Source organism: Sturnus vulgaris, chromosome 3, assembly GCF_052056855.1.
Source record: "Sturnus vulgaris isolate bStuVul1 chromosome 3, bStuVul1.hap1, whole genome shotgun sequence".
In the NCBI taxonomy this organism is placed as follows: Eukaryota; Metazoa; Chordata; class Aves; order Passeriformes; family Sturnidae; genus Sturnus; species Sturnus vulgaris.
The window spans coordinates 61636774-61660798 of NC_142245.1; the positions used below are offsets into that span (position 1 = coordinate 61636774).

At 40.0% G+C, this 24025-nt stretch overlaps 1 protein-coding gene across 2 annotated transcripts in view; it reads left to right on the forward strand.

The window, feature by feature from the left end:
- ARHGAP18 (Rho GTPase activating protein 18) overlaps window positions 1–24025 on the forward strand; it is a 94012-nt gene that overhangs the window by 12259 nt on the left and 57728 nt on the right. Inside the window, exon 1 of one of the 2 annotated variants that reach the window (XM_014874217.2) lies at window positions 13232–13346. The exons of the other annotated variant lie outside the window; for it this stretch is intronic. Within the exon in view, the coding sequence (XP_014729703.1) occupies window positions 13267–13346 (80 nt within the window). The 5' untranslated portion in view covers window positions 13232–13266. Of the gene's footprint in view, window positions 1–13231; window positions 13347–24025 lie in introns of those variants that run through there. 2 annotated transcript variants of the gene reach the window in all.

Consider the following 24025-nt stretch of genomic DNA (forward strand, 5'->3'; position numbering starts at 1 on the left):
AGATGTCCACTGACATTTTTGATATTTACATTTCCAATCAGGGCATAAACACAACAGTTTCGCTGACTAAAGTGTAGTGTTAAAATTTAAATGCATGTTTATTTTGTGAATACATAATTCACTGAATTAAGATAACACTGAACATCCACTATAAGCAGGGAACATGGCTTGCAATTTAGAAAGGGGCCTGTGTTCTGCAGATAAGTACACTGTCAGTGTTACTCTGTGTTTAAAATGTTTCAGCTAGAGGGGTTAGCGTTGAAGAATTGCTTCATTTCTGCAAAGCTGGAGCAGGCCAACCTGTACATCACAAGATGCATGGCTGGGAATGAGTTCCTGAGAATTGCTTGTGACAACTGCATGTTAAATGTGATCCAGATTTCCTTGAAAGGTGATGGTTTTCAATCTAATCAGGAAATTGTATCCTCAGAGAGTTCAAGAAATTCAATCCTAAATTAAATAGGATCTGTTACTTAAAAAAAAAATTAAATAGTGCAGTATAAAAAATATACCTTTTTCTAATGTCCTATATACTGAATAATAATTTCTACTTTTTGTCATTCACATGCATTTCCATTACTTTCATTGCTGCAAGGGACAAGAATGATTTTAAATTATGGCCTATTTGAACATAAAAGTAGCTCTACTGGTTTGGAGAGAAAGTCCACCTCCCTGGTATCCTACTTGTTTAAAAGACACCCATGAAAGTGTTTTAAAGAAGGGGAGATATTCCCAATGCTTTCACCAGTTTGCAGCCATATGCTGCCAGGCAGTTCCTGAGCCAGATGTTCTTTCTGTGTATTTAGCAATAGTCCATGGGTATATTTTCTGCAAACATGTCCAGCCTTGCCAAGAACTTGTGTAAGCTTTTAGCTTCACCAGCATCCTGTGGCAAGCAATAATAATGCTATGTAATGACACATTGTGTGAAATGCCACCCCCTTCAGCTTGTTTTGAATCAGTTTCTTCATCGTAGTTACTGTTAATTCCCCTTAGTGCTGCTGCTGGAAGAGACAGCGAACAATCCGTTGATGTAACTCTTTTTATCCTCCTTTGAGTTTGTGTCTCAGTAATTTAGTTCCGTGTCTTTACCTATAGACAACCTTCTATGCTCTCTATTACTGTTTGGTGGCTTTAAAAAATTGATCCTATAATTACAGTAGCCTGCAATCAAATCACTAGGATTACTTGTATGAGCAAGGCATATTCAACTAAGTCCTAATTAGAAATGGTATTTAATATAATTTAAATCTGAATATTGTTTAAACATAAACACAGCTTCCATTATAATTTATTTGGATGTTTGGGGCAATCAGCCTCTTAACAGAAAACCTGATCTGACTGTACAATTTAGGCCAATACTTACTTTATTATTAATGCACATTGTTTGCTTCCATAAGAATATGGTAAGCCAAAAGAGTTTGCCATGTACTTTCATGACTTAAAAGTCTTTCTGACATACACCAAGTATGTAATATAGTACAGTAAATGCTTTTGGGAGATTTGTAAGTATATTCCCAGTATTCTTCTGTACTTTGCAATATGTCCATAATTTAAGAATGGTACTTAATCATCTATTCCAACACTTCTGTACTTTCAGACCCTAAACGTGAATAATAAAAAATCCAGTAGTTGTAGTGGGTCCTTGCAAAGAAACTGTGATGAAGGTCTATTTTAAAATTTTGGCCATGCTTTTCATTAAAGTACTTATCTGAGTATAGAGATAGGAAGAGAATAGGAAATCAGGTTGACTAAAATAGCTACAATAGTCTGAACTGAATAGTTAAAAGTAGGGAATTCTACTAATTAAAGCAGGGTACTTGAAACATGGCAACATCCTAAAGTTATAACTATTTCACAGCTCTTTGGCAGCTGAAAAATTATGTACCTGCTTCAAGAGGCAAAACAGCATTCCAGTTTTGCCCATATGAATAGTACATTAGGCAGCACTAAAGACACTTAAACTATTATGGTTATATATTGTAATATATATTTCTCCACAATGTTGCAGCACACATTATACATTGGGCTGTAAAATACATCCCATGATTACTGTAATGAAATGCACTTCAGATAGATAATAACCTGATGCTTCCAAAAACAGAGAACTCTGAAACTGGGGCTAGGAAAAAGCAAAAGCTTTAGTTTGAAAACTGCTTCTCTGAGCATTTGCTCTTAGAGTAGAAATAGTCCTTTATAGCAATTTTGTCTTAATTTTTAGTGATGATCCAAAGGAACTGGAGGGGAAAAAAACAGACTAAGAAAAAAAAAATTACTTTGGGAGGCATGCAGCCTTTTCCCCCTTAACTGTTTATTTATGGCCAGGATCCCCAAAACCATCGTAGAGACATGGTGTTTGTGCTGTTGATTTGGTAAAACTAAAACTAAGCGCTGTCTGAAGGTTCAGTGGCTGAAGATTAATTCTTCTAATTTTTGAAATAGCTTTTTGGGGTTTTGTGCTGTTGAAAACCAGTCTATTTCAATGAGAAATGTGGATTTTTAGAAACAATAGGCATACTAGGAAAAGCCCTACTGTGGCTGCAATAGAAAAGCACTTTAACTACTACAGCCACCTAAATACCTGAACAGGTATCAAATGTTACAAGCACTCTTATGTTGGCAAAATTTATCTACAGTAGTATGTTTTCTCCGTACCTATTCTGGAAGAGTCCAACTGCAAAACTGAAGTGTAGAAGGCCATAATGAGAAAGCTTCTATTTCAAAATTTTCCTAAGTCCTTTAGAATGTGCTCAAAACTTGGGTGCTGTCAACAAGTGCCCAGCCTGAACTGTAAATATCTTTCTGAACATGAAAAGGAGAGTGAGCCCACAGCTGGTGATCCCATCGTTTTGGTGGAAGCTGTTCAGGGACTAATTGTAAGTGAATTATTGTGGAATTTCACACTGCTGTTCCATTTTCCTATCTGTTCGGGGTTTGTTTACCCAAAAGAAAAAGTGCTCTAATATTTTACCATAGTGCTATTTCTTAAAAGACCTCTCTAGTACTAAGAATGATTTGAAATAAATCAGAAAGTGATCTAAGCAAAAAATGCAAAAAGAAAGCAGAATGAAGAAATATTGGTTGTCCTATAATTATCCCCCAATAGAAAAAACCCCAACAAACAAACGAACCACAAGGAAAAAGCAATTTAAATACTTAAATTTGAAAATCTCTTATGAATCCAAAACCCTGACAGCAAACAATTCACACACGGATCTATTTATTTGTTCCTCAGAAGAGAATTTACAAGCCCAAAGCCAGGCTGGTGGACCATCCAGCTCCAGCAGCACTGGGCCAGGGGACTGAAGCCCTGGCTGGAGCTACCCTAGTGCCCATCTCTCCTGCATCACCTCAGAGATAAGTGTAAAGGAGCCCAAGTGTTGCAGCAGACGCTGAGCTCATAAGACAGGAGCTAGGGGCTGAAATATTAGTCCAGGAAAATGAGAAGAGGCTTAGTCTCTGACTCTGGTGGGGTCATCATTTTGCTTCATGTACTCTCCAGCAGAAAAGCTGTAGTATTCTACTGCCCTGTAATTTATACTGCCCTGCTCATTTCCCAAATCTTTTTCAGCCTTTGGTGAAGTAAGGTTACCTTCGTCACAAGCCCTAATGATCTCAGCTATGGAATGATAACTTCTTATTCTACAATGTAGGCATTTACCTTATAATTTATCAATTTGCCTTTTGTCTATTCATCAGTCCTTTTCATCTGTTGCCTTAAGAAGAGAACCTCAAACAATCTATGGTAATGCTTATTAGGCAACTAGAAAATTTGGAGTGCTGATTTGTGGACACTCACTTAAGAGAGCTAGCCTGGAAAATCTTCCAGGCCGGAGCTTCTCAGCTCCATTCCCAAGCTGATAAGCTGGTTCAGCTGAAGGCCAGGGAGAATTTCTCCCAGGATGAGAACTTGGTCAAAATAGAGAAGAATTAACAACAAAGATAGAACACCTGTTTTGGTACTTGACCAGAGGTGTCTTCTCTCTGAACCAATCATCTTTATTCTGCCCTTGGAGTTGAGAGTCATTCTACTTAAGCACGGGTGTTTCTGAAATAAAATTTGTCTCTTTCCTGCCATGAAAGACGACCATGTAGCTGTGTGTCTTATTTCCACCGCATCTAAAGGGTTAATACCCTGAACATCACAGCTACACTGATTATTACATATCTGCATATATGGGCAATGAAGGAGAAAAAAGCATTTGAATAATAGTTGAAGTTTGCTTGTTTGTGGCCTGTGTGCTGGTTTTGCCATGCTTCTGGTTTGTCCTTCACCTTGAAGCTTGATAAAAGCAAAATACAAACAATAGGATTTTCATGAGTACTACTTGATTGTTCCTAACTAACTAAGCTAACAGAAATATGATTTTATGATATTTATCAATAACACTTATAATTCTGAGAAAATTGTAAAGACTACTGGAGTGGAGGTACTTGTGTATAGTTGAAGCTTTTGTACATCAGCCAGCAGGTGATGAAAAATCCTACAGATGCTTATCTCCTCGTATTTCTGTAAGATGTTCCAAAGCACAGGTAAAGTAATTAAGTTCTAAATCCCCTCAAGAACAGAAGAACTCATGGTATTAGAGGTATTTTCTCTGTAATATTTTCTACAAAATGTCATTGTCATTCACGCTCACGTACAAGGTGAGTCCCCTTCTCAATGAGAATTTATGAAATACTCGAATTACTGAAAGTGCTTATTTCTTGTATTTCAGTTTTAAAGATGGTAGAAAATGTGCTTGGAAAAAGTGGTGTAACCAGAAGTTTATGCAACTGATTTACTGGGATCGTTAAAATGCATAATTACTGATAAAGAGATGTTAGTCTGGCCGGAAATCCTCATCTCTTTGCCTCTGCCTGTCTCTTATTTACAGTATATAAAGTAGTACAGCATTGTCTTAAATGGTCAAGAAAGGATAGAAAAGAGATGCTGATGATTCTTTGATATTTTAAATAATTTGTTCCATGATAAGAGATAGACAGAGTCATCTAAATTCTGAGATGGAAATAATACTGACCAGATTATAGTACCTTCTGTCAATTTATTTTGTATTTACTAAAAAATACTCAAGTTAAAGGAGGCAACTGTCCCACTCTGCTCTGCACTGGTGAGGCCTCACCTTGAACACTATGTGCAGTCTAGGGCACCACAAAATAAAAAAGATATCAAGCTATTAGAGAGCATCCAAAGGAGAGCCACAAGCATGGTGAAAGGTCCTGAGGAAAAGCATATGAGGAAGGCTGAGGTCACTTGGTCTGTTCAGCCTGGGGAAGAGGGGACTGAGGGGAGACTTCATTGTGTTCTGCAACATCTTCATGAGGGGAAGAGGAGGTTCAGGCACTGATCTCTTCACTGTCACCACAGTGACAGGACCTGAGGGAAGGGCCTGAAGCTGAATCAGGGGAAGCTTAGGTTAGATATGAGGAAAAGATTTTTCACCCAGAGGATAGTTGAGCACTAAACAGGCTCCCCAGGGAAAGGGAGAGACAGTGTATAAGTGATAGTGTTCCGTGATTCTGAGAATTGCTTTCTGTCCCTGAGAGAATGCATTCTTCCACTGATGCAAGTTAGTAGCACTGCTCCCATTGATTTTGAAGTGCCAAAATGTAACCAAGGGCAGCCAAGAGCTGCAGATGGTCTTTTTCATCAAAGACCAAACATCAATGCAGCTGCACGTTGTTAGTGCTCACTCTGACCCCACTTCCCTATGGCAGCCATATGGCTTGGAACCATTCCCTGGGTACTCTTCCCTCTTGCAGGATACACATGTGCATCCTACTCTGCAAACCACCCCCACTTTCCTGGATGGTTTTGTGTCATTCACTACTGTTTTGATTTTGCTTGTGACCATATTAATTTCTCCCAGTGAACCTATAATTATCTTTGATAGATTGAGACTTCAGGAGACTTAGTCACAGATGTCTTCTTAATATTTATGTTTACATATACATACATTTGCATTGCTTTCCACACAAACATCCTCGTTTAAAAGCTACTTCAGCTTCCCTCTTTTTTTTCTCCTTTCTGGACATATGGTCAACAGTATTGTACATAGCGTGAGTTATTAAATAGTAAGATACTACAGTAAATCAAAGTAAATCTAACCACTATAACATAAATACAGGTTTTTTTAGGGGTGAATATCTTCCAAGTGCACTGCAAATGTTATGTTTTTCCTGCAGAAACTACACTATAATATCTTGATGTGGGCAAGTGTTCAAGTTTAGCCTTCTGTAACTCCAGCAATTGCTTCCAAAATACACAGCAGTGGTAGTATATTCTTCCCTTGTAATTCTGCATCTCTGTCTGAACCTTGCTCTGCAAACCTATCACAATTTCTTCGCAATCAAAAATGAGAAAATTTGTGCAAATTCATTAAACCGAGTCACTTGTGATTGTCACAAATGTATCCCTAGAGGACTGAAGCCCTGAAGGCTACAGCTTTGACACTTTGTTTAAAATTATTTGTGACTTGCAAGTGCGGCTATGCATCAGCCTAGAGATACTCATGAACTTTACAGTTATTGCTTGGTACATGGTACTACAGAATAGCTATAATAATGCTGTGAGTTTTTATTGGTGTATGACTGGTATTTTTTTCAGCTTTCTAACTGGCTTTCAGCCAAAAAGAAACAAAACCTCAAACATTTCTTTCTTGTACAAATTTTTGCACAAGTATTTATGCTAATTTTCCTTGTAGTTGTTATTCATGAGAGTTACTTTTGAATACCTATGAAGAGTAAATAAAAAGCATCAGAAGTACTATAACAAAGAATCTGGGTTTTTTTACAGCTTGTATTTGTCAATTTTTTGGTTCAAAATTTTTCCAATCCTTGTTACAATAATGTTTCCAGTCCCAAATAACATATAACTACATTCATTAAAAAAAAATAAATTGCAAGCGCTAAATGTCGTTATGAGACCTATTTTATATAAAGATGTCAAAAAAAATTGGTTGTATGAAATGGGCCTGGTAAGCTCATTAAGCAGGCAAGACAAGCAAGAATGTGAGAACTTCCACTCCTTTCTGATTTGTTCATGATACTTGCAAGCATGGTTTTAAAAAATATTATCTCATTAAGATGGCATATCTTAAACTGTAGTTAGGATCTCACATATGGTTAAAGCATGGTGGCCTTCTTTTGGATTTTAAATTTCTGGAAAATGCTATTCTGAGTTGATATGAACCATTTTTAAAATCCACATTGAATTCAGAAAATTGTTTCCATTCAAAATAGGAAAAATAAGACTGACATCTTGAAATATTCTGTATTAAGAATGACTGAGTTTGATTGCAGTGTAAAATGTGAGAGAAAGAAACACTTTTCTAATATTTGTTTGGGATGAAAGAGGATGATGCAAAATGAATATTTTTGTCAGCAAGAAAGAACTAAGAATATTTTGCATTGTGTTAACTTGAAGTTTTACTGGGTATTCTTTAGCCCTTAAAGACAAGTGGTTTTCTTTCTCACAGCCCATGACTCATACAATTGTTCCTTTCTTTGTTCTGAAGCATTTCTCCTCGGCGCATAATGACATTTCTGGATAGCTCTGGCTTGCTCAGCTTAGGATTGTGTCACAATTTTCATGAGCTTTTCTGACTGACTAAACTGTCCTCCTTTGTGGCTGCTCTGTTTTATTTCACCAGATGTTTTTGTGCTACAACTTCAGCTGTGATCAAATCTGCAGGCAACAGCAAAATTAGAAGGGTAAGGATGAGAAGAGCTCCCAGTCAATGTGCCGACTGACTTAGTTAACGTGTGGGAGAGAGCATGGTTTCAACTTCCTAGCCAGATGCAGACTGAATAAAACTATCCCAGATCCTAGTGAAGCCTGATCTAAGATGAAGGCTGGGGATGGTGGCAACTGACACAGACCCTGAATGGATACAGCCTGTCTCTAAAGCAACAAATCACATATTTATTTCCAACCATGTTCTCTGCACTTGCTAGCACCCCCCCATCTTTCAACTGATGAGTTCATCAGTTGTTACATCCCAAGTACCAGATAGAGGGGTCTATTTCCTGACCTAAAGAAGAAAAGAAGGGCGAGTTTTAGCTAACAGAGTTTTCTCCACTTCTGCCTCTTCAGTGGGTTTGGTGTTGGTTGCAATATCCAAGAGAAGAGACAAACCCAGGATTTCTGGCCTTCATGACAGCGGCCTCTCCAAAACAGAGTAAATGCCGCCTTCCATTCAGAAGCATAGTACATATCCCTGAGAAAACATTTCAGAAGGAGCTTCCTCTGTGTGCTTTGATGTGCAAGCCAGTCAGCAGGTCTGCTCCAAAGGTATCAGACAATGCATGATGTTCAGATCAGTCTCACCAATGTGAGAAGCAGCCATGTGAAAAGCTTATGTTTTCCATAATACTGTGCCTGTGATACAGTCAAGAAAGTATCTCTGATGTACAAGGTCCGGTTGCTCTACAGAGTTCAGGGTGCTAATGCTCAAGAAAGATTAGTTCGAATTGAAACAGATGCCAAAAGAGTCAACAAAGAGTCAGGAGGATGGAAGATCTCTCTCTAAAAGAAAATCAAAAGTGTGTTTAACCCAGAAAAATCTTTTTTTAAAGGGTTATACAGCTGCCTTGTATAAATATAAAACACATTTGAGCAGAAAAATGAGATATCGTTTTCAAAAGTTTTTATTTTATCTATCTTTATTTCATTTTCATATGCTAGTAGAGTGTATCTGCCTCTGCAGTGAATCCATTCAGTGTGAACCATATTTAGATAATATTTTGGGAGAATTAAGAAGGGGCAAGGTGATAATATTCTGAAAATACAACCACCTTTTCATAATTAGTGGTATATGTGAAGTCATGGTTTATAAAATCAAAGTTGTATCAGAAGTAGTTCAAGGAAAAAGGGTCATTCAGAATTACCAATGAAAATCCCTTAGTCTCCAACACTCATGCTGACTTCCCCTTTCCCAAAGTGGCATGAAACATCAGATGTGTTATTCAGTTTTCCCTGAAAGTCCTATACCTCATATGGAGATGCTATAAAGTGCACTAGATTTATCATCTGTTCTCTATGCCTGTGGATGCAGAAATTCATGCCATTTTATCCCTGTTAAATCATGCACCAAATGGAAGTAAATCTAGTGATGTAACGGGAAATAGTTTTCTGCATTTTTGGTACCTTTCAATGTAATTGAACATATGGTGAATAATCCTCATAAATAGCTAGATATTATTAGCCCTGTTATATGGATTCCCTGTTACAGGGAAAGGGAAGCAAGAATTGATATGAGGGCTTATGCAAGGTCACACTACAAATAGACATGGATAAATTACTTTTACAGGAACAGATATGCCTCTCTGGGTAAAATTCAGCAGCTGTCTGACCATGAGCAAAAACATAAGGCAGATGAGAACCTCAGCTGCTCAATCCCTGCACTGATTTACATAAGGTAAGCAGATGGGCAGCAATAAGCAAGATCTGAATTTCTCCAGAGAAAGCGTTCAAGATAAACCAAACAGAATAAAACAGAATAATTCACGTGCTCATTAGTCTTCGTATGGATAATCCCAAAAGAAGTGCTGGTAGTTACTGTGATGGAATTAAAAATTACCGAGGCAGCCACCAGAGTGCACCAGATACATTTTAGAGCAGCTCGCAAGAAAAGTGAACAACCTAGGAACTGTTATGCCCTTTTCTTGCGGTCTTCTTTTGTTTTTGCTATGGGAAAAGAACCAGCTCTTTAAATATGTGTGCAGAGGGCAGCGAGGAAGAAGGTGAAGACTCAGAAAGCTAGGAAGGTGTCACTGCTTTCTGTGTACGTGTGACTCCATCCCCACCTTTGCCATTCGGGGATGTGTAACATGATCTGAAACACCTCCTACATATCAGTACTGTACATTTTGAAATGCTGACTACTCCACATTGTGTATGCCATATGGTGCACATTGTAACTGAACATTGCATCTTCCATATTTTGAAGGGCAACATAAAAGCATTAACGGTGACGTTTACCAGACAGATGTGCACATCTGCATGTGACCTACTCATGTAGTCAGCCTTTCTAGTCAGTGGAAATAAATGGACAGTTCTGGCACAGGATTTGTCTTTATGTGCTGAAGTGGAGGTCTAACACAGGACAGAAGATTTTACCCTCTAAAAGATAATTTCTTTCATGGACTTCCAGTGGAATGTAAAGTCAGTTGCATAGCCCTAGACGTCAAGAGTTAAGTACCTGTAATCTACATTGTTGTAGTATTCCTAGATTGATTATTAACAGCTGCAGAACACTCTTCATGTATGCTGTTCTTTAGGTAGTGGAGTGCAGCAATACATGAAATGCAAAGCTTGATAAGGGTTAGATTTCATCTTGCAGTACACAAACAACATTCCATTTCATGTATTTTCTGGCTGCTGGCTGGAACCCTGGAAATATAATTTGGACAATGGAAGAGCTGCCATTTTATTTCAGTGTGAATTAGGTGAGCGAGCCGGTGAGACATTTTCTGCTCAGTTTAAAATCCATCTAAACAAATGCTGGAATAGATAAAAGAAGGGAAATGTTGAAACTCTCCTCCATTAAAAATATGCTTTAAAAGTCCAGTAGTACTTTTACTTTAGCACTGCAGTGGTTGTCAAAATGCTCTTGGACAGGAGGATTTCTAGACCTCAGCAGGAACAAATCCATCTACTGCCATTGAAGTCAGCCTGTGAATTTAAATTTGTCAGCTGACCTGTTACTATTTCCTCTAGCCAATTCTTCTCAGTGGGTTGCATTTTTATCTGCTGATAATTAACATATCATTAGGAACTGTAATGTGAAAAATCACCTAACACACTTATTTAAAGAAGAATAATCATATATTCATACAAAATATGAAAAACAGTGTGATTTATTTTTTTATTTGGGAAAATTTAGAATATGAAAATAAATCACTCTGCAGTGAAGAGTCAAAAGCACATATTGAACACATGCATATTCAAACCCTGTAAAGCAGTGATGATGGATGGCATTGCTGAGAAGTTGTCTTTTTAGCAGTTGTTTTCTAAGGATAGCACTAAGCATCAGAACCCTGCTTGGTCTGCTTGGCTTTGGTGACTGACTATATTGAGTGTAAAGGCAGTGCATGACATCTTAATCAAAATATTTAAACTCTTTGAACTCTTGTTCGCATGTTTGTGTGAGAAGCTAGGCTAATTTTTGCCTTTAGGACAGAACCTGAGATGTAGAGAGTGTGCAATACCTTTCCAGTGGGAGTACAGGAAATATTTTCACAGTCCTAAGTTTTGCAGTGGTTTCATGTCTTTGTTTTTGTGAGTGTGTAAGTACATGCAGACAATTTGTCTCAGTGCCTTTGGTGCATACTGCTAGTTAAATTGTTGTAACCACAGTACTAAGCCACTGCTGAAGATGCCCTGAAGCTGTGCCATCTCTTTTACCCATTCCTTTTGCAGAAGGAGAACATCTGTGGAGGTGAGGCAGCTTCTTTCCTATGCATTGTAAATATTAAAAAATTCAGGAATCACATAGTTAAAAATTGACCTGTTCCTTTTTCTAATTTATATGCACAGTGTACCTGTTGGTACTAATGTCTTTTTAATAAATTGGGTTTTAAATGTCATGTTAAAATTTTGATTAAAAAATAACAATACAAAAAATATTTTGACCAAAACATCTTGGCTAGCTGCCTACAGATAAAATATCCAAGAAACCATGGAAGAGCCAGGCTTTATCAAAACCCATCCCCCCTTTCAATAATTTATATGAATTTAAAACTAAGGCAGTGACTCTCAGGTATGTGAGAAATGAAAAGGCAACCCTGTAATGGTTGGCCTATTGAATGACATCCAAGTCTTCCTGTGCTTGCAATGTTGGGATTCTTCTCAAAATTTAATGGCGACTTTACCCTTTTTAAAGAAATCGGGACTCCCTGTTTGGCACTCTGTAGAAGTCCATCATCAATGGCAAAATTCAGTTATTCTGATTATAATCCCTCCAAAGTCACCAGCTGTAAGTATCAAGGAGTCTAGAGGACAAACTGATCTTGCTCAAACAAGACCAGGAGTTCTGCATGTTTGCTTCCACGGTTTGTGGCCGTAGGACAAGGTTTCTGTGCTGCTCCTGTGTGGCAGCCCTGCACTGCAGAACAGCTGTACAGAAAACTGTGTGGTCCCTCCACAACCTTGCATGCAGCATTCCATTTCAGGTACAAGGTTAAAAGAGTTCAGAACTCGATACCCATGCGCTTCAGAGCACCTCACAGAGCCCAGCACCGAACTTTGCAGAGTTTAACTGTAAGCAAAACAGTTGCATGATTTATTTGTTTTAAAAGGAAAAAAAGTGAACAGAATGCAAATTACACTCATCTCTACTGAAGTTGATCCATTCACTTATAGAACAAACTGATAATAATTCAGACAAATCATATGCATATGTGAACGAAGGCACAAATTACAAACATAAATAGCATAGTTTGTGTGTGCATTTACATGTTGCCATGGAAAAAACCAAAGAGCTTTGGGTGTTATGTTACAGGTCTTGCCTACCAATTCAAAACTAATACTAAGGCAGTGAGTCCCATCTCATCAGAGCCTGTGCGAAGGCACAGAGAAGGCTTTGCCCACCAAAAAGGCCGAAGCAATGCTGCGCTCCTCTGGCTATCACTGGCTCATAGAGCGTGACCTTGGAGCTAATGGCGGCTTGTTTAAGGCCCAGCAGCTCTGAGCAGCTCGGTCAGCAGTGTCCGTGCTTGACAGTATCCCTTCTTGTGATTTTTGTTGATCAAAAAAATAAACCTCTTTTTGGGGTGTGTATGAAAAGTTAAAGCAATCACCGAATACTCTTGCGATTCAGTGAAATGGAAAACGCACAAAGCAAACGCTGAATACATTTTTTATTTTTCTTATTGCCGTGCCGCACTTGCCGCACGGCAGCCCCGGGGCGCAGCAGTTCACCCTTGGCAGCTGACTCGGGGCCGAAAGGGCAGCGACTTTTCTTTAACTGACGGATTTCTCAGCGACACCTTCGCACACACTCCAGCCTGCCCGGAGGACGCTGGTGTCCCGGAGCCCGCGGCGTGAGGAAGCGCACAGAGCCGTAACGGGGCTCGGTCCCGCCGCCCTGGCCGGCGGGATCCCGGCAGGGAGGAGGAGCGCGGCCCCGCCGGGCCGCAGGAAGCGCTGCCGTCACCCGGCCCTGCCCCGCTGCGCTGCCGGCAGGAGGCTGGGCCGCGCCGCTCCGTAGCCGGGCCGCCCCGCTCTGCCTCGGTGTCTCCAGAAGGGATGCGGCGGCCAGCGCCATGAGCTGGCGGTCCAGCTCCCGCGGCGTGGTCCTCACCGCCTACCACCCCAGCGGCGGGGCCGGCGACGCCCCCGGCGGGTGAGTGGAGCTGCGGGCGGGCGGCAGGGAAGGAGGGAGGGAAGGAGGGAACAGGGAGGGCGCTGCCCGCGGCAGGTGCGCTCGGCGGGGGCGGCTCCGGCTGCCGCGCCGCGGAGGAAGAGAGCAGCCGGCTCAGGGAGAACCTGTTGCGCGGGATAAGGTGTTTTCTCTGGCCCTGGGGCTAAAGGGTTTGCCCATTTTTGCATTGTGTCCCGCAGCTCCCAAACGGTTTTTCCTTGGTTGGTTGGTTCGTTTGGGAGAGGGAACCCCAGGAGTTTTGCTGGTGTGCCGGGAGCCAAGTGCAAACAGCAGAAACAGCAGCCGCCGGCTGTTGTTAGGGCGTTTGTATCCAAGAACAGTGCCGGGGCCGCCCGGGTGCGTTGTCAGTGTTACACCCGAGCTGTTCTGGCCGGTGCGGTTTTGGGCTGGGAGCGGGGAGGGTTTGTGGGTTGCAGCGGTGAGTGCTGTCCCGTGGCCTCGGAGGCGCTGGACCTCGGTGTTTTTGGGATCAGGCTGTCGGTGGGATGCTGTGCGTAGATTTTCCTATAATCTCCTTGTGCTTTACTACTTATCTTTGTAATTTTTTTTTTTTTTTTTTTTTTTTACGTGATAAACTGGAGGAAGGTGTAGGTAATAACGAGACAAACTTTTTAAAGCATTTATCATTGAAACTGATAACGGGCGAGAAGCCCATTTCACATACACGAGGGCTGAGTACCTCCTAGTGCGTCACGGCGCGCTTGATATAGGCAGAAGTCACTGCTGGCTTTTCCATAGCAATGACCAGAGGGACTGCTATGTAAAGGACTGACTTTTGTCTTTATGGCCCATTCAGTCTTGCCTCTTCCTTGCTGAAATTGTCAACAAAGGTCTCATTGATAAAGATGGGACTTTTAATAATGCTGAGAAGCCAGCTGAAACTGGGAAGTTATTCAAACTGGCATACTGTTTCCATGTGTGCATAGGAAGAACGCGTGTGATCAAAGAGATTATAATCTCATTAAAAGAAGATAGAAGACAGTACAGTGGGTCACCCTGGACAAAAGATAGCAGATGCACTGTTATCTCTATCACACCAAGAGACCACAAAAAAAAGCAAGGACAAAACTGAGAAATACCTCTTACCCCCATTAGAATCACTAAGTTCTCTTTTTATTGAGGTACTTCCTTCTCCATGACTAATATGATTTAACTTGAAGTCCTGATGTCATCTTAGCTACATCTATAAGGGCTCTGCCAATCTGGCCATTTCGAATGGAATACAAAATATGTATTTTTTTCAAGAAATCACAAAATCCAAAAACTTCTCTGTTATTGTTTGTGGTGTTTCTTTGCCTGTCAAAACTACCCTCAAACTCTCCATGGAAGTGGAGGGATAAGTTAAATAATGCTTTCCCTGCTCCTTGGGATAACTTTTGAGTCAAGGTGTGTATCTGTAGACTGTTATGATTGGTTTCCCTTTTTTTACATGTAGCTGTCTGGATACATGGCTCTAAGCAGCAGATTCTTAGCCCCCAGAGGCCCGGGACACATGAGCATAGTCTCTCTCTGTGTCTCAAGAAACTTGCCTCCTATGCTAATGCCACAACATTAAGAGCAGCAGTCTCATGAGATTCCAGTTCCTCTGCAGCTGCTTCTGCTGACAGCCTCCTGGGTAAACTGAGACATTGCCAAGCAAGTAATAGCAATCCTTCACGAATTTTTCTGGTTTGGAATTAAGACAAGGGGAAATAAATAGGAAAAAGTGGTCTCATTTCCGTAATTATAGCAAACAAATGTTTGTGTTTCAGCTGTGCAGCACAGGGGAGTCCCACAGTTAGTTTGCCTGAGTTCCACCACAGCAGTAGTACAGCTTTCCAGCCCATGCACATTTGCCACTTAGCTCATTAAAGTAAAATCCTAGATACCTCTCTGCCTTTCTGCTGTGCCACTCTAAATTTGAACCTTAGGTCTGTTTGTCCTGTTTTTATTAACAAGAATCTCAACTGCATGGTCCTGGTTGACCCACTCCCTCTGGCTCTGCATCCCCAGTGTCTTCCCGCTTCTGAAGTGAGCAAGATTGGGAGTATTTTCATGGGAACAGAGAGGGAGGGGAGTGGCCCCTTTTGGTTCTCTTTTGGTGTTTTTAGAAACAAACAAACAAAACTTTCCTGAAATGTTGTAACATTTCTGTGGGATTTGTCTCCCATCTGCTCCCACCCTGTTATTCTAACTACTTTCCTTCTTCGTCAACATTCCCAAGATGTGCAGAGCTGCATGATATTAATAACGCCTGAACCCGTATAATTCTGAAAGATTTTATGGAAATAAGTTCTTCCATTAGGTTCTTCACAGTGTGCAAGTGGACCAGTCCTGCAGTCTAGATTTTGTATTTTGTTGCTGATGTGAAATTGAGCTTATTTTGCCTTTAAAAAAAATAACAAAATTAGAACAACTTTCAATATCTAGGTTAGCATCTTGCTATAATAGTTTGAAAGCTGTAAATATTAACAGGGATAAGAATATTAGGAAGCCAATATAGTATGGTACTACCTGTAATGAAGCAGCCCTTTTTGAAAGATTAATAGAGAAACTATATTGAATTATTTTTTTCATAGGCATTCAAAACACTGCATGTTAGAAACTGCTTTATCTTTAGAGGGAAGCATGACACTGGTACCTCCTGGAAAAAGCAGTATGTTGGCTGTGTTCCAAACAAAGTGACATTGTAGGAAAGAAAGAGCTATACTTCCCACCCATTTTTTTTTCCTTCAGGGATATGAGAACTCTTGCTTTGTAAGACTTAAAATTTTACTGATCTAATAGATTGTTGAGCTACTTGTCTATTCTGGGTTTCTTTTTGGCCCTTTAAAGGCACAATGAGTCTGTGAAATACTTACATTTTTGGAAATGTAATGTAGTAATTTTTTACCTTACCATTGGTTCAGTAGGCTAAAGTCTAGAACAGTCTCAGTGTGATTACTTCCAAGTCAATTTAGGAATATTGCCTTAACAGTAGTGATGCACAAAATAGGACCAGAGCTGCTGTCTTTGCCATAGAGAAGTTTATTTTGCATTTTGCCTTAAAGTAGCAGTTCAAGGATTATCTTTATATGGTGTAGATATTGGTTGGGTGATTTCTGTAGTCTGCCTAAATATTTATCTTAAAAACTTTATTGGAGAAATCAAAAAGGCAGGATACACGGTATCAAATTCAATTTTAATAACAGGTCTCTTTCCATATTGCCTTAATTTGCTTACTTTCAAGTTTTAACCGATTAGATTCAGTAATGCCCTATTGGCTGTCATGCTACTTGGATTTTGGTGTCATCTCCTTTTCTTCATGATACCCATGCATAAAATTTTAAATAATTTATTTCTGTGGAACCATTTGTTATTTGGGCTGGGGAAACCAAGACTGAATCAGAGAAGTTTAAATCCAAAACCGTTTCAGTGACTGACCATAGGTATGTCACCCTCGTGTAGGAAATCCAAATCTGTAAGCCTAGGTTTCCATTGCTATTTAGGTTCCTCAGGAATTTTACCCCATCTACTTTGGCAGAAAGCACCACAGGTCCTGTGTCATATTTGCCAGGCACATGTAGGTGTTTCAGATAACAACATTCTCCTCATATGGCTGCGTGGGCTTACCCTTAGGCAATCAAATGCCATGCAGAGAGTCTTCTACGGGACTATTTCTGTCCTGAAGAGTGAATGTATGTGTGTATGCAAATATACATATGTAAAAATGTTTTTTGAATGTGATTATAAGGCTGAGACTAAGCCTGGAGTATTCAGTTCATGAGGAATAGATTTATAAGGTGTGAATGCAGTGTGCATGCAGAAGTAACTGAACTGAACATACCAGTGCATGAGGCAAATAAACTTCTGCTGCATGGCATTTTCAAGAGCTAAATTGCCAACTGAGTAATAGATAAATGATTCTGAATATGTTGGCCACTGGAGGTAGAGTTGCTTTCCTCTCCATACCTCTCTCCTATTTGGGATGCTGCTGTTCCGTGTTGTCTCCTGTGCTGCACCAGCTTGTCATGTGGCAGCCTCCCTGTATCTGTTTCCAGTGAGTCACTGCTTGCTCACCACCATGTGCACTTGTGCTGCCACTTCAGTGCACTGCATTAACTTACACTGGAAAACCAGTTCCAGTTTTGAAGCTTTGCAAGCCAGTGCCTGTTTAACTTTGTATGTTTCCAAAGAGCCTGTACATCTTTGTATTGCTGATAATTTAAGAAAGACTCCAATGTTTCATAGAGCCTAGGACATGGCTGCTCCAACTCAGAGGAGTTCAGTGCAGTTCTAGGCACTCTCCCTTCTTTACCTTCTCTAAATCTTGCATTTGGTTTGCTGATACTCACTTGAAAAATGAGAACAATGAGTTGAGTTTCCCTGAGATGGAACAAAACCCCAGGCCAGTTCCAGAAAAGAGTGTTGTAAGAGAGAGGATTGCTGCCACCTCAAGTCTCCTTTTCCGAGTGGCAACTGCTATTCAAAGCCTGCAGCCCTTGAGCTTCACCGTCCTGCTTTGTTATTGAATCCACCTGACTCTGGGAGATATCACCTGAAGCTTGGGTCTGTGTGGCAGTGAAACCAGGCAGTCTCAGGTGGGTTTTGTTGTAGAGCAGTGCCCCTTTTTGTGGGTTACTGTATAAGTCTGCATAAACATAAGTATTTAATTCTGTATATCTTCATAAATATGGGCTTTACAGACTTAGTAGTGGTAGCATGAGTTCACTTTGGGGACAAGTGAGGGACATAAAATATTTGGTGTTTTCTAGAGACAGCTGTGGTCTAAATCACTCGCTTGCTATTTGATCTCTTAGTAAGAAACCCAAATTACAGATGTCTTTTGAGCACGGATAAATAACAAAGACTTCTGCTGCGAATTGCCCACAAGATACGATTTTTTTCGAACATTGACCATAATAGACATTACAGATCACACATACAAGTGGAGTTTATTCTTTCCTTACTGGAACAATCTGCCTCATTCTTTGTTCAAATCTGAAGTCTTAATAGTTTGTATCTTAAGCCAAGAAAAAAATCTAGTAGTAAGTGTGAAATCATGCCTTTTTTCAAGGTCTTTTTCCATCTCCTTTATTACAGAGAGAAAAGTTCTCATTCCTTTCCTGTTCTTTTCCTACCAGTGACTCACTCTTGGAATTGAAAACCAGTGAAATACGTATAAAGGAGTAAAGTACTGTGAGGGATACATAAAATGTTCAGTGTACAAGCAGCAAACTCACAAGCTGATTACTCACAACTGCCTTAAGTGGTGGAGCATTTTGCAGTTTTGTTTGCAATCTGCTTGTACAGAAGGGGTTCCAGGTCCCTGCTGTCATCAAAGCAATTGTTGTTCCTGAGCCCTGTAACCTTTCATGATGCCAGTATATGGATGGCTCAGCACAGTACCTTCCATGTGTTGCTTTGCTTCTATAAAAGCAGAAAGAACTACCTGCGGAGCAATGATCTATCCCACTACAGCTGACTTTACAAAACCATCGCAGTCTTTTTATCTGCTACAGGTTTTGCATGAGCACAGTCTTCATCTGAATGCGTTAGAAAGGCATTTCCTGCCTTGGGGTTGCCTGCTAATTTGAACAAAGTTCATTGCCCAATGCTTACCAACATCTTCAGGTAGAGCTGACAGGCTCCAAGTCACGAAGTTGCTTTATTTAGAATTGCTTTTGTACTTCATGCTTGTATAAATATGGAGTATATGGCAGACCCTTAATGTGTTGCTTGGTTACTGATGTATTAATCCCAGTAACTTGATCTACTGACAGCAAGATGTGGTATCCCCACATTTCCTGCTTCCTTGATTCTGGATTCCTGCTGCATGGGGTTCCTCATCTTCCAGTTTCCATCTTATTTCTACTTTGAATTTATCTTGCTCCTGCTTTTGGTTCTTTTCATTGTCCTGCCAACTCATTAAAAAGCCCTCCTAGTGCCTGTTACCTATGGTCAGCTTTCCACTCGATTTTATCTTGGTGGGTGGAGCAGATGATTCTTTGAGCCTTTGTTTCTTCAGCCTGAAAATCCTTATTGTGACACTTTTTTTCAGCATTTTAGCATCCCTCTTTACATTTGCCCTCCTAGTTTGCTTCTCCTTCCCCTTCCAGAATGCAATACTTCAGTGTCAGTCTCCGGAGTGTCACCAGTATAGGTAAAACCACTTCCTTGCTGCTGCTGACCACTTAGGCCAATTGTGTATACTGCGGTCATGTCATCTTGTTTTTCTAATAATCTTGGTGGAATTCCCTTCAATTTGTATGTTATTTTTGAGCCCTAGATCTGCTGAAGCTTTTTCAATGCAGTCATCGTTATTGTTTTTTGCATTTAGACATCTTTTCAGAATCTGTCAGGATGATAAAACAACATTATTTCAGGAAGCCTAGTTCAGCAGATAACATATTATTTGATGTTGTGGGCGTAGATTTAATGTCCCTCACTATCAGGGTAAACAATCTATTGAGTTCTATTTTGTGTCAGACAGACCCTAAAATAAATGCAAACAAGAGTTAACTCTGTTTGATCACTAGAGCGACATATCATAAAGGATGAAAATCAGGGTCTGTATATAGGTTTTATTTATAGGTTTTATCAGAGTATGAGGTGTCATGGTTGTCTAACTATTAGGAAGGAAAAACTTAAGGGCCTTTTGTATATTTTAAGTGTGGGCTTTCTCTTTTTTGCTTGAGTGTGTACACAAATCTGGATGATACTGAGAACAGTATTACTAGATGTGCTGTTATAACCATGTAGACTTTGTGCAAAACTGGAATGGACCTGGTCAGCAAAGTGCCAGAAGAGCTGTGTAAATCTGAACTCTGGTGTTCTAAGTGTGGCATAGTGGAATAGTTAATTGTTTCTCTAAGTTCTTTCTCTTTGATACAGGATTGTATCTTTCTCTTTGAGCGGAATTGTTAAGTTTGTTTTTGAGTAAGACTAATGGCATCTGCTGATATTGGCACTAGATTAAAAATATTAAACTAATATTATTGCCAACACTCGGTTTTGTAAATGTTGCTAGTGAAGCAGAAGCTGAAAGCTGTAAGGCTTTAAAAAATTACTCGTACATTTGCAGTGCCAGCACCCTTCTCTATTGTTGGTGCTTTTTTACACCGGAGTTGCTAAAAGTGCACCTTCTCTGAAATGCTACAGCTGAAGGGAGGCCGTAATTACAGTAAGTGATACAGCAAGGTCCCCGCTGTGAGTGCTGCAGATTTGGCTGTGCATGACTCACTGACTATCGTTCCAGACTCCTCAGTAAATCTGCTTTGCCAGGGAAAGAAAAATACCCTGCTCATAAGCTTTGAGTACTTGCAATGTGGCAACAGGCTATTTTGTGAGGGCTGCTGGTTTTGTAATGAACCCGCCTCAGCCTTGGAGTCGTGGTTTCAAAATAATCATGTTCAGGCAGGGAATTTAAATATTTACAGCTAAATAAATAGGCAAAATAAGAGGGGGCTTAGTATTTCCTTAGTATTTGGATGTGTAAAAAAACCAGACAGACTTGATTAATTCCTTAAGTACAATTTTAGCCATCATTTTCTGAGGTATATTTCTCATGATATTGTGGGCAGCATATGGGATGAGCACCTCTGCACTCCCAAAAAAGTCTAAGCCATGAACTTATTCTTTGGTTGTTGATTTGGGCTAGCTCTCTTGTATTACAGCAGAATAAAAGCATGCACAGATATAGTTTGGTACCTGGTCATATCTTCATGTGAGGGTAAACTGCTCAATATTCTCTCTTGTTCTGTGACTGTTCCCTGCCCTTCCCGATACAGCATCCCAATTCTGTTAGACAGAAATTATTTCTTTGTATTTTCAGATGTTTTATCTGTCATCTTTCTTCCATAGCCTTCTTTCCTAGAGCACCTTCTTAGGCCAAAAAACGACAATACAAATGTGTTAAAATGTTCCCTGCACAGGACCCCAGTATGCTTGGGAAACTTAAAATGGTTTGGGGTAAAGTATTTGCAATGAAGTATTTGAGGAGGAGCAAATCAGAATGTTTTTATCATACCTAGAATAGTGATTGAAGGTACAGCATACATGAGAAATCAACAAAATAAGAATAGCATTGTCTTCAACAAATAAATACCTTGTCATGCATACTCGGTGCCCAACTGCAGCAGAACAGTTGGCACTTTTGCTTGATTTAGCAGAAGTAAGACTCTTCGATTTATCATTCCTCCAAATCTTTTCTTCCAGTCCAGCAGTTCTTAAACCACCCCAACAGTTTTTACTCTGGTTTTAGGAAGTCAGATATTTTGTATTCATATCCTGATTTGTAAAACAGGAAAATAATTAGGAGGAAGTGTGAGAATTGTTTGGTCAATGTTTAGCAATATGTGCTTAGTAAGGTGTAACATGGCTCGATAATGCTTAGTAACATGTCTCATTTTTTAGTGTTTTCAATCAGTTGATGGTTTTTAGCAGATTTGTATGTAATTGTTAGAGCAATGTTGGGACTCAAGGGCACTGATGAAGTATCATCTCTATCAGAAATTCTTTGCCTTTAATAAAATACAACAGCAAAGTCCAGGAGTATGCTGTATCCAGAGATAACAGCGAGTTTTGCTACGGATTTAGAAAGTGTGAGGTTAAATTTTAGCTGCACAAATAAACAAAAAAGTTTTTGTGTGTTTGATGTGGCCCAATAATTCATGTAATAATTATGATTATAGCTGTAGTTATGAGTCTGTGATTCCAGATACAAAGCAAGAGGCTAGGAACAAGAAGCTTTGGCTACTGAACAGAGAGGAAGCTCTGTCACTACTGTCACACGCAGAGCTGTGGCTCAGTGACCAGTCACAGCAGGACACCAGAGCCATGGTTACCACAGGCCAGTGGAAGATGCTTTCTGTCTCAGCAGCTGCTAAGAGGATGAGAGGTCCGACAGATCTGTAGTGTAGCTTCTGAAGCCTCTCAGTCTACTTGTCTTTGTCACAGGCAGATAAGGAAATACTGATAATGGTGTTATCTTTGTGGGAGTGGTCATCAGTGTCATTATAACTCCATCCAGAGGGTGGATTTTAATGTCCTGCAAACTCATTTGGGTAGCTTGCCTCATTTGTGGTGTTATCTTCTGAAAAGCCTGTATTTCAGGTAGACTTGAGAAATGCCTTCATGTTCTGTTGAAAAGTGATAATATTTGAAGAAACTTTTTCTTTCCTCTCCTTTAGAGTGTTTCCTAAGGCTTGTTCTGAACCAGCAGAAGTTTTGATATGCAGTGATGGTTGGTGCAAGTCATGGTCATAGTAGGCTGAGATAAATGGATGCTGAAAAGAGTGGGGAACACCACTGAAAGTAGAGTTCTTTCCATCTCTCACTTACACCTTCCTAATATTTTTATTACCCTGACATTGGCATTTTTGAGTTGACTGAAGGTTGAGCTGACAAAAATTCAACTGAAAGCAGGTTACTGCATCAGTGATGGTGTTGGCACAAAGGGAGTGAAGGAAATTCACAGGAAAGGGAGGTTTGACAGAATCCTCTGGCAGTAGCCTACATCTCTGCCAGCTTACTATGATCACTATAGGGCTGCGATACTCAGTTTTATGAGTCCTAGTAGTGGCTATGGCCACATCCTGTGAGAAGCTCGTCTGAAATAATTTAGCTCCATTGGTTCAGTTTTGTTGAAAAGATATTTGATGGCTTAACTTTGTACTGGCAGTTTTTGAGTCAGTTCAGGTACAACTTGTCCTTTAACAACCACTCTAAAGCTGGTGTAAGCTTCATCTCCAGCTCATTTAGTCCTGACTCATGCTGTTCAGTGATTCAGTCAGTCATGTGCAAGGCCTCTACCTGCAAAAGGCAGGCTGTGATGTGAGAGCAGATCCTTGGAATCCAGGTGCATTGCACTGCAGGGAACACCTGCACTCCTTGTGCAGAGCTGCCCTTAACTTACCTTTCCCTCATTGTCTGCACGTGTCACCGTGCAGCCTGCCTCACTGAAAGAAACAAAAGCCCAGCTTAGATTCCCACAGACTTTAATGAGGTAAATAAAAGTGCAGTTTCTAAATTATGGTTGGTCATCCACTGATAAGCTCTTAAAAGCTTGCTGATCTGTGCTTTGCTTAAACACACCTTTCTTTGCTCTGAACTTTGCACTAAAGAGATTGCTTTGGTTTTTTAGTGCCCAGGGTAGTGCATGAAAACAAAGTCAGAAGAGATTGATTTTCTATAGGAAACAGAACCTAACTTTGAATTTCAGTAATATTTTCTGGTTTAAGAGTAAAAAAGGCCAAGATATAAATATCCAGGATATTTTACAAATATAATTGATAATATGTACTAATGAAAATGTCCAAACATCTGTCAGGTGCTTGTCTTCCCTTTTCTGAAAAGGGAATTTACACTGTGATGCTTGTTCTCCTTTGAGGTGAAAGCTAAGAAAGGGACTGTATATGTTTGAACTCCTTACCGTGGATGGTACACACAAGAACAAACTAACACAGAATCTTTATTTCTCCTAGTAAGTAGGAGCTGCTTATGAAACTTTATGGGAAACGATGAGCTTCATGCTGTGAAAGCTGGTATTTGGCACTTTGGACTTGAAATTAAAAAACAGCTTATGAAGATGTATGGTATAAAAATTCATGTGATTTGTCACAGTGTTTAGAGTTTTTTGGTCTTGCTTGAGTTTTTGAAGAGATCATTTCAGAAAGGTTTGT